Source organism: Myodes glareolus, chromosome 8 (assembly GCF_982192425.1).
Source record: "Myodes glareolus chromosome 8, mMyoGla1.1, whole genome shotgun sequence".
NCBI classification, from domain to species: domain Eukaryota; kingdom Metazoa; phylum Chordata; class Mammalia; order Rodentia; family Cricetidae; genus Myodes; species Myodes glareolus.
This window is the reverse complement of record NC_142033.1, coordinates 13,740,695-13,752,270: the sequence shown is the minus strand read 5'-3', so window position 1 is coordinate 13,752,270 and position 11,576 is coordinate 13,740,695. Positions and strand designations below refer to the sequence as shown.

The following is an 11,576-nucleotide window of genomic DNA, read 5'->3' as shown; positions in this document are numbered from 1 at the left end:
TTGTAAGAAATGCTGCCACCTAGCAGTCGCTTGGGGAATCACAACAATCGAATGGCACTTGAAACGTGGAGTCAATTGCTTTTTACAGCGACTTCTCCATCTTGCGGGTCATTACATGGCAAACAACAGGTTTCTGACAGCAGTTCATTCGAGGGGAAAATGGGGGCCAATGGCAGTGTTTACAGTTGTCCCGACATACCCAACAGCTCACATTCAACATCTGCTGTCCTTTGCACGCCAGTTATAGCCCAAGAGTTGTCTAAAACCTGATAGAAGTAAGAAAATGATAACAGAAAAAGCAGCACTGCTTCCTTTGCAGAGCTACAGTACATTTATAACAAATACGAATTTCTCCAGGTGTCTTTGGGGGGAAATTAAGACAGTGTAATGGGTTCTTCTGGAAGAGGGGCCGCTCTTTGACCAGAGAACTGCAAACATGCAGGTGTCCAGTAAGAACCTCATTGACATTTTAGCTCGCGTCGGGGGTGACTTTCTGTCTAACCCACAGCCACTCTGTCACAGATGTTAATAGTTGTGTTTTCACATAGGTGAGAAAGAAAATCTGGCACTCATTGAATGAGATCTGCCCGGAGATTTAGAAGCCATGTGACTCTCTGGGCTGGTGTAGCTGGTCCTAGCCCCATTGTCATTGTCACAGAGGAATTAACAGCCTAGTAAGCGGTGGTGTTGGAGTGTAAACCCCGACAACTGGCCCACAGGGCCTCCACCCTAGGTCGCAAAGCCCCGCTGTCTTGCCGAAAGGTATGTCGGAAGCAGACAGATGGCAGATGTTCGGCAGATAAAACATTTGTTCACGGAATAAGGTATGTTCTGTTTTCTGGCTAAGTGGAGTGGAATGAGGGGGAGGGGAAGCATTTTCAATTTTGTCACGGTGACATTCACCTCTAGTTATTATAAAATACTTTAAAAGTGGAAGCGATGTCCATCCTATCAGTCATTTCAAACTCTGGGGTGGACCCTCTGCTCAGGGCCTGCAGACAGCCTACACTGGCAGATGCTCTGGCGTCCCTGCCATCTCTAGATTTCACTGTGCTCCACTTCTCAGCAAGGCTCTGCAGTAGATCTTGGGGGGTACACTGTCACGTCCTTTGTCAGTCTCCGGGGGAGTCTGCAGCACAGTGAAAGGACAATTTATGCAAATGAAGGCTAAAGTTGATTTAAATATGCACAGGAGCCCGCTGAAAGGCTGGCCAGAGCGCACTGCAAAAGGGTCTGCCAGGCTCTACCCTTCAGGTCTTAAAAAGTGCTCAACCTCCCTAGAATCTCTTTTAAAAGCCAGGAGCTGGGGGGTGGGGGGGTTGTGTTTCATTGCCATGGTGGTGGTGATGGTGGAACTCATGGTTAGGGGTCTCGTACACGGCCGGCAAACACGACCACTGAGCTATATCTTCAGCCTGATTTTTAACCTTCAATTATTTTGAGATTGAGTTCCATTTCAATGCCCAGGCAGGTCTGGAATTCAATTTGACCCCCCCAGACTGGCCTTGAAATTTCAGTCATCCTGCCTTGGGCTGCTGAGTTGCAGGGATTACAGGCCTGCCAGCCAGCAGATCCTTTTAAACTGGTTCCCGTATGTAACTGATGATGCCAGTTTGTAACCTACAAGCTAAGGTCCAACGTAGGAAGGTTCCTAGTTCTAATGTGTCGAGAGAGAGAATCTGATTTATGACAAGGCCGAGGAAAAACGTCCCCCCGTCATTTTCTGATTTTCCCCACATTTTGGATGCATCTGTGTTTCTTAACAAAGACGTCTGCAAAGCTGTTTTAAAAAGAAAAGTCCTTGCTTGGCCTTGCTGAGATGGCTCAGCAAATAAAGATGCATGCTGTGGAAACTAACCACCTGAGTTCCGTTCTTGGGAACCACATGGTAGGAGAGAACCAATTCCTGCAAGCTGTCTTCTGAGCTCCACACATACCTACACACATTCATGAACACACACACACACACACACACCAACGACAACTTAAAGATGAAAAAATAGAATGTTTTTCCATCCAGCCCTATCAGCTCAAATTTCTTGCTCCCGGGCTTCTAAGATTTTAGAATACATACCTCTACTATAAATGATATTAGAGAATCCCAACTTCTGGGACTATCTGACTACCAGAATTGCCCAAACACCAATTCCATCTTCAGGCAGAGTGGATAACATAAAAGAAAGACAGAATTCTGAGTTTGAAGGGACTGAAATCAGACTCCGGATTATTCTGGAATTACCTCTCAGGCTTGATGACTCTTAATCAAAGCTGTTAGATTTCTGAGGAAGCTTAAAGAGGCAAGAGGCGAAGAAGGGGCTGGATACTGACTGCTCTAGACTGAACCCTTTATTTCAAAGAGTGGAGGGCAGACACTCTCCCTTCCGAAAGGGGTGTGTGGGAGAAGGGAGAGTGGCACTTGGAGTTTATAGAGGGGCTTGGGGATGGCAAGTGAGATGCAGTCTCAGGGGCCTATGTGCAAGCCCACAATTTCTCCTCCTTGTATTGTCTCTCCATCGAGGCAGGCTACTGGGAGACAATCTGACCCACCGGTAGTGGTTCGAGCAAGGCCATATATCACTTCATAAGATTCGACTTTTTACAGCCAAAGTGTTCTATCAAAAGTCAATTTAGAAGTTTCCTGGCTTTATTCAGAGCTCTCTTTCAGGTCCCCTTGTTCCCATCCTTCTCTTGTGGTTGTCACATCACTCCTCCTTCCTGTGCCACGGGGACATTTCTGTCTGTCAGAGGCCCCTGAAGCAGGTCTCTGGAGCTTGCTGGTGTGCGGTCTCAGGCTCCATCATGCCAGCATTGCAGTCCACGTCTCTCTTCTCCCCTTTGTCATCTCAGGGGTTATTCCGAATAAATGTCTTAGTCCAAAGTCCATCTCCACATCGGTCTCTCCGGAAACCCAATGACCCATTCCGATCTCAAATGTCCAGAGCACCCTAATACAAGAGCATTTAGAATGATCTCATTCAGTAATGGCAAACAGAAGTAGGAGACAACACATAAACTCCTGGAGAATTCGTTGTCAGACACTCGGGGAAGAACTTGGGATAGGAGCATAGTCCAGAAGCAGAGCGTTTGCCTAGTATGGTCAAGGCCCTGGATCGTTTGACTCCCACTATTAGGGAAGAGAATTTTCAAACAGCTAGAACTGTCAGACAGGACAAGATAGTCCAGACTGTCCCATGATCGAGTTTCTATTGTTACTATCATTCGACCCAAATGGAAGAGCAGCTTGTTGTACTAAGGGTTTTCTCTCTCTCTCTCTCTCTCTCTCTCTCTCTCTCACACACACACACACACACACACACAAACACACACACACCACACTGTAACACTGAGGGCACTCAACATTCAGTAATTGATTCATAGCACCAAATTGTGCCGGAAGTCACTCCGGAAAGCTAAACTTGATTTCTCAGTAATCCAAGGTGTGGGATCCATCTACACTTAGTTAGTAGTTCATTGGCATGTAAGACCAGACTGGCCACTACACAAATACCTCCCTTTAAACCAAAGAGCCCGTAGCAAAGTCGGAAAGGCTGCAGGCTAACTGTTTCCTTGGTATCCAAACCACACCTCACAGGTGCTTAAGTTGAACAGTCTATCAACGAGGTCCTACAGCTGATGTCCTACTGAGTCCGCTGACACACGGCTCACAGCTTACTAACTTGCAAGTGTGGCCACAAAGATGCTCATCTCAAAGCCGTTCCCTACTCTCCTTTCGTCCTGCCACAAGTACGCCAAGGACCAGCCACATATTTTCCTCCTTTTAGGATGCCCATATGTAACCATCATTTCAGAGAGTAAAATGAAGAGTTGGAAAAGTTTGGCAGAGAAGTCTTGGACACAGACAGCTTGGGGATCCAGAGTGTCTGTCAGGTGTATACTTACTGAGCCTGTACCAAGGGTGAGCCCTCTTGCAAGGGCTGGGGATACACGGGAATAACGTACAGAGGTGCTGGTGCCATGAAGCTTATACCTGAAATTGCGGAGAAACTTGACAACCTTCCATTCTGGGAAGCAATCAAGCCACAATCACCAGTTGCGCCCCTAGAGTGGCCCCGTGTCCTGAGCAGGGCCCCTGTGTTAGGCTGTCTATCTAACCTACTCCAGACTGTGGATTTGATCCCTAGCACTAAAAAAGAGAGCACTTAGGGGTCTCCAAGCTGATCCCGTTCTCCTCTTTTCTTCACCCTCAGATCTCCACGGTATCTCTGACATTTTTAATCTGCATCTTCAAGAAATGCTTGGTTATCCTAGCAGTGCTTCAGGACAAAGTTATAAATTTTGCAAGATGAATTTCTTTTTTTTTTCTGTAAAGGCAAACTCAGCAATCTTTGGGGGATTTGGAGACTGACGGTGCAGCTGACCTACTGGAGAGAGGCAGTGGGAGGGCCCTCACTGGTATAAATAAATAAGAGTCTGGAGTCGGGAGCCCTCAGCTTGGCCTCAGAGCTGAAGGTTGGACTCCACCTCCAGGCAGAATGAGACTCAGCCTAGCAGCCCTGCTCCTCCTGCTGGCCAGCTGCCTCGCTCCAGGCCACGGTGAGAACTTTCACTTATGATTTTCCTAGCCTTTGAGCAGAAATGGTCCTTGCCATTTCTTCTTCAGTTAAAACTGGAAGGAAGTCTTACAAGAGCAGGGGCGGGTGCTCAATGGCGTCCAGATTTGGAAGGGTGAGGTCCCAGGGATTTAACCCTTTAAAAACGGAAGCTTTCAAAGTGTCAAGACTGTCCTTTCTAGAGGGAGGACAGTGAGGGTTCCTGGGACTTAGATTGAGTCGTGCATTGCTAGGCTGTCAGCTCAGCCGCCTACAGGAAGACTCCTGCGCACGGCTCCTCTTTGCTCTGCCTCTTGATGCCACTCATTGGCAAACCTTGGTCTCTAAGTCCAACATTCCCAGGACAGTTGCACATGGTAAGGCCTGACACCTTAAATAAAGCAGAGGCAAGGAGCTGACTTCAGCCTGAATGGGGCAGCTGTCTCTGCATGATTGGATGAATGTCTAACTGAAATGGCAAGGTGTGTATACAGCTGAAGGGATGGATGTGTGGGCAGAAAGGAGTACTCGGGTTTACAGAACAGATAATTACACTTAAGATGTGCAAGTCCCCCCACCCCCATTTTCACTTTTCCTTCAAAACTCATTTCTCTCCTCTCCTACGAAACTTTCCTACTGCTGATGACAAAGTTAGCCCCTAGGAAGTGCTCTGTTCCCAGTATCAGTATACAGGCTGTGTGTAATACAACCTCAGTGGTGGTCTAAGGATGGTTCCCTTGTTCAGTCCACAAAACTGTAAACACCTTGGGAACATGACACTTTTACTTAACCAAAGGATTTTATAAATATCTTTTGTGTTTGGAGACCAGGTCTCAGTAAGCAGCTCTGAACTTTTAAAAATCATCCTTTGCCAACTTTTCAAATGCTTGGATAACCCAGCAACAATTTCTTTAAAAAAAATAAATAAATAAATAAATAAACCTTAGACTTCATGAAAATGCATGAGATGAATTACCACTAAAATGTCTATAACTACTAAGTATTGTGGCTGAATAGAGTCTCCAATTTTTATTATAGGTTTTCCTTTGGTGAAAATTACGAGTAATATTGAGACCCAAGATATTAAACATAAGTGAAGAAGCATCCTCCATGGGTTTTCTCAGATTGAGAGGCGGTGAGGGTGGAGGATTGCTAAGAGAAAGGATTGTGAGAGATGCTTATAGTATCCGCCAATCTCCAGCAGCGTCTGGTCCTCTGCTTTTGCACTGGGAGCGGAGATCAGTTGATTCCTAACACATTAGATGTAACATAGTTGAATGGCCCTAGAGCATCAGCTGTCAAATCACCTAAGTGCCAATATAACGCGAGGAGGACAGTCAACGAACGCTACGACTTTGAACAGCTAAGGTCATTTTAATGCAGGTTATGGCAGAAAACATTTGGAAGCACACAAGGCCAAACAAACAGAAATACACAAACTAAAAGCGTATGCAGCTGTCTTGAAATCTTTGCCTCTTCAAATGCATGATATAGAAGATTGATAGTTCAGTTCTACTTCTAAGTTGTAAGCCCAATGGGTTGAAGTGCCTGATTCTTCATTTACAGGAATCCTGGAGGCCAATTACACAAGCTTAAAGTGTAAATGTTCCAAAACGATCTCAAAACCTGTCCATCCAAACCTCATAGAGCGGATTCAAGTCACACCTCCTGGGAATGGCTGCCCAAAGTCTGAAGCCCTGTAAGTTGCAAGAATTAAAAAAATAAATAAATAAATGAGTTACATAATTTCTCTCTTCAAGTGAAAAACAAATGAAGAAATATATTTGTAATTAGCAGCAGTATGGTAGCGAGAATCTCAGAGACCAGCTTGATGTTGCTAAATATCTGAAATTGATCATGAAAATGTGTAATATTTAAATACTTGTTTTTCAGCAATCCAGAGCTGTAACCTCTTGCTCACTCACTTTATCTCTCTCTCAATTTGCTCCACCAAGGCCTCTCTGTTGTGGTTACAGAGGCTGAAACTGGGAAAGGGATGTTAAGGAGGTTCACTCACTGAGACTCCAGGAAGCTAACCTGCCTGCCGCACCTGGAGGCAAGGATGGAGTCAGAACTCCCTCTCTCCTACACAGTCTTTGAAGGATGCTTACACAGAGCCTCGTTCTCCTTGCTGGAACCTCCCTTTTAGCAGCAGCTCACCTTTGCCCTCCATTCTCCCGGCCCCTTTGCCCCCCTCCCCTGCTTCATTCATCTCTGTGGACTGAGCTACAGAGAAGACCCAGGACCTCACAGATCCCGGACCAGTTTTCTCCCTTTAAGCCACACTCCAAGCCCTCGAGAACTTCCTTGGGCTTTGAAAAGTTTGTAAGCAACTTTGCTTGCTTGTCCCATTTTGAAACAAATGCTTTGTACCCGAGACCAGATGTATTTGACTTGCAAAGCGGAAATACAGGTTATCAAAACTATGTGAAACTTTTCACCATGATGGCATGATACCTTTACCCGCATCTCCAGCAATGAGAGTTAAACTAAGCCACAGTTGCTTCCCTCAAACTCCACAATAAAGTCTAGCCATGGGGCCCAATGGGGGGGGCAGAGCACTAGAACCCTTCCTTGCCTTTTGGCTGCATTCTCCTCCCTTGGTTCAATGCTCTCACCTGTCAATCAAGGGAAGTAGGACGCCCTAATTGTTTCTGCTTTCCTAACACCCGTTGTTTGGAAATAATGAAAGTTTCAGTGGACATCTTCTTGTTAAAGTCAGCATTTTTGGACAGTGGGCAGATATAGAAATGAAAGCTACAGATTGTTGGGAGAAATCCATTAGTCAGCGATGAATACACCCAGGTGGCCAAAGTCTGTTTTGCCATCATGATTCCAAAACCAAACTGGCAAATGCTGCCTTGAGGGCCCACTTGCTCCATGGCTTCTAAGATTGGCCTAAAGAGGTAGAAATTCAAACAGGCTGGGTGGTGGTGCTGCATGCCTTTAATCCCAGCACTAGGGAGGCAGAGGCAGGGGGATCTCTGTGAGTTCGAGGTCAGCCTGGTCTACAGGCACCAAAGCTACACAGCAAAATCTTGTCTCAAAGAAACAACTACAAAAACAAAAACAAAAAAAAAGGAAAGGAAAGGAAGGAAGGAAGGAAAAAAAAGAAATTACTCAAACTTAGATGGATGGCTCCTTATTCTTTATAGCTAAGATGCCTGATACATCAAGATACTGCATTTGCTTAAGGTCACACAAATTAGTGTTTACAGTCTCCTGGTTTTCTACCGCTTGGGAGACCTTACTTTTCCATTGCAGGGAGGAACCTTAGCACCATGTCTGAAACTTGATAACTATTCAGGTCATAGTGATTGCTGAAAGTGTGGTTCTGAAGTCAGACAATCTCTGCAATAATTCAAGCAATCCTGCTGCCTTTTGCGTTTGCAGTACAATTTTCGACGTGTTATGTGAACTCTCTGAACTCTGCACTCATCAGGAGAGAAAGCAATAGTTCTAGAACATGACTTCTGTGGGAAGAACTGAGGCGGCCTACGGCACACAGTGAGAACAGTGTTAGACTAAGGTTGGCCATTCGCTTTGCGAGTTGGTTTGTTGCTGATTCAGTTCTCACCGCAGGAAAAGTCTTGCCAACTGGTGACGTGGAGAAATGTCACTGAGCCCAATTGAAACTTCTTCCATATTAAAATATATTTATTTTTTCAGATAAAACATTTTCTCTAGTCTGTTTTGCTCTCCTGAGCTCAGTGGATAAGACATTTGAATGATGCTGGGTATAAGTTTAGAAGTGACCCAACTTTGGAGTCAGCTTTTTGGCCCTTCTTCAACTCATAGAAAGCCTATCAACAAGACAATCTCTTAGTATACATGGGCTTCTGTCAACTGGGATCCCACAAGCTCCCACATATTGGTCCACAAACGGTAGTCTTCTTCTTCCGTGGGCCTCACACCACAAATCGCTTCTTCCAGATTCAAAGCTTCTTGCTGAAATTTCATTTTTTTGAATAATTATTTTGACAATCAATTTTCTTCATTATTAAAAAGAACCCAGGATGGAACAAGAATGCAGCGCTGTTTCATCTTTATTTGTGTTTATTTCGTTTTAGGATCTGGACTAGGAGTAAGAAAATTTTATGTGTGAATCCTCACGACAGATGGTTCAAGATGGTAATCAGATCTATCCAGAGGTAAGTGAAGCACACAAGAACTTTCCAAGCCAGCCACCCTGGGGAATCCTTTACAACTGGGAAAAGTCATCGGACAAAGGCCTGTCCTGCTGTTTCCACGTGCCAGCTAGAGCAGGGCTGACCCATCCAGCCGTTCAGACAGCTTAAGCAAGGGTGCCCAGGAGCCGTTATTTGATGTCACCAGAGGGAAGTTCTAGTTTCTTGTGTGCGTTTCTCTAAGTGTGACTTACGGTTTTGTTTTTCAGAAACAAAAAAGCTCTTTCTTCAACTCCCCTGCCTCCAGTGAGTAAGAAACGGACCACCTGAAGGCCCTGTCCCCCGAGGAACACCTGCACCCTCCTTTATCCCCACTCTAAATTTCAGTTGTGCTCATAGTTGAAGGATTTCCAAGAAAATAAATTCCTTTTACAAACAAACATGACTGTGTGTAAAGACAACCCTGCAGGATTATACTCAACCTACATTCTTGTTCCTTTACGAGGGTTATTTGAGGATGGGTGCTTAGTATCATCCATGTGTTTGGTACTAGACCTGTTGTTTAATGTCAAACTGTCCTAGGTTGTAGAGTAATCTGAACTTGTATCTTGTATTAACAAGAAATGTACGGGGTATACTTTCCTCGCTTCACCCCCTTAAGGAAGGCAGGTTTCCCAAATGGTCTTCATAGTTTGCTGGGCAGCCGATGCCATTCCAGCCGAACACGAAGCGGAGTGGGTCTCCATTAGTGAAAAGCCTCATGAAGAAAATAGAGCCCTTCTACTTTTAAAGGTTTCTTGTATACAATTTATTGTATCAGATTAAACCCCGTAACATTGAAAGCTCAAAGGCTTAAAATTCCAGGCTCTTCAGCAGTATACAAATGCATTCCTTTACACTGTGGCTCTCATTTGTTTTGTTTTGTTTTTTATTCTTATCTTTCACACAGACAAAAATATCAGTCTCTTGTATAAAATTCTTTAATGTTTCCTCTTCATCTAATGTCATTCAATAAACTTAATCAAATATCTTGCTTATAAAAAAAAATCTTGCTTGTGACCTGTTCATTTTTAACAGACAATTTTCTCTCACTGAGATGTTCTTCAGCTGTTCCCAAGGAGACGTGAGGTTTCAATCATGTTCATTTTTTTCCTGCATATCAGAGCCCCCTACAGATGACCCCAAATTATGTCAGCCACCAGAGCAGTTATGCAGTGGGAAAGGTTTGTCTCTGAGGCCTCTTTCCCCAGGCATGCTAAATGTGATCGCCTCCAGACTTCAAATACATTCTCACTGCCTGTTTACATGGATTCCCGGAGTCTCCGATGTTTCATTTGACAAAGTGTTGCATTGAGTTGACAGGCAGAGGACTTAAAGGCCTCTCTTTCCCACCACTGCGCTGAGGTCGCAGCCTAACTGCCTCTTGGCCTCCCTTGGCTGCCTTGTGGTCTGTTCCATCCCTTCTGGCTCAGTCTTCCATTTATCTCCATGGATTCACTCATTCATTTATTTCGTGTCACGGTGGTGGTGGTGCTTGGTTCTGTATGGGTTTGCACGCGTGCTCGTGTGTGGAGGGTGTGTGTGTGCATAGGAAGAATTCAAACCCTAATCTCATTCCTCAGGAGTCATCTATCTCTCACTGACAATGGGCTAGCTCCTAAGTAGGCTAGGCCAGCTGTCTCCATTTCTCCCAGGAGAGGGATTAAGTGACTGGGGGGGGGGTCGTCTAAGCTCAGGTCTCCTGGCTTTTTAGCAAGTATTTTATTCATTGAGCTATTTCCCAAGTCTTTTCCCACCCCATTTTTTTATTTTAGGGTTGCTTGCTTGCTTTCTATTTCTATTCTTTTTTGAGACAGGATCTCAGTCTGTAGCCTGGGCTAGCCTGAAACTCACTACATATGCCAGGCTGTCCTTCAACTGTGGTAGTCTTCCTGCGTCGGCCTAGAGAACACAGGTGTGAACCTCAAAGCCTGGCTTTCTCCTTTCATTCATTTTTTTATTTTTATTAAGTATTTTCAGAAAGAATAAATGCTACTTATAGATATCATATTCTCTGTCATCTATAATTTGACATTTTGATTACAAATATGCAAAGGGAATATACAATATCTTCAAAATCCTACAACCAAGTGCTTTTTAAACCTCAGCGTTAGAGATTGGGAATTAAGCTTCAGTTTTATTGTGGCATATAGCTCAACAAATACTCAGGATCCTCAAATAACCAATGCTGCCATTTCTCATGAGGCAGCTACTATTAACCATTCCGTGAGAGTTGGCAGAAATGGGGTACAATAAGTGGGCACCAGGAACCATCCCTACAGCACTACTATCTATGGGAAGTAGATACCATCGGTAGAAACAGAAACAAATAGACATTTCTTGCCTTCATCTGTATAACTAATCAAAAATGAAGCAGAATGGAGCCCAGGGTCACCACACTCCTAAGTGGATGTTCTTCATTGTTCAGAATACATTCAAATGTATTTCCTGACTTCAGCCACTCTGACTGCCCTCCTCTTCAGAGCCGGTCAAAGCCACAGGACATTGTGAGGTAGGAAGAACTTAAGGGGGCGTGGGAAAGGGAAAGAGCCCCTGACCTTCACCTGCCTCGATCTGATTTATGTCTCTTGCTGACTGAGTCAAGAGCTCTGACATAGTTGACTGGAGGTCAGCCTACACAGAAACCGTATGTAGAAATATACTTCCTAAAAATGCTACAAGCTAATTAATATGATTAATGAGCCACATTCAGGATAAAAACTCCGAGCCTTAACCTCTTTGCATGAGCTATATAAAGCAAAACCATTTGCACGTGTTAATTTGAGGAATGTTTTGTCTCACATTTCTTCCTCATACGTACGCCTTCCCTGTGCTCTATAAATCACCCATAATTTCATTT

General features: G+C 44.5%; 1 protein-coding gene across 1 annotated transcript; it reads left to right on the top strand.

Moving 5' to 3' along the window:
• The first annotated feature begins 4,412 nt into the window (after positions 1 to 4,412).
• Positions 4,413 to 9,117, top strand: Cxcl13 (C-X-C motif chemokine ligand 13). The gene is made up of 4 exons (XM_048426109.3): positions 4,413 to 4,554; positions 6,117 to 6,249; positions 8,621 to 8,701; positions 8,947 to 9,117. Exons 1-4 carry the CDS (start codon positions 4,494 to 4,496, stop codon positions 9,005 to 9,007), a joined length of 336 nt encoding a protein of 111 aa, XP_048282066.2. The 5' UTR covers positions 4,413 to 4,493; the 3' UTR covers positions 9,008 to 9,117.
• Positions 9,118 to 11,576: the final 2,459 nt, after the last annotated feature.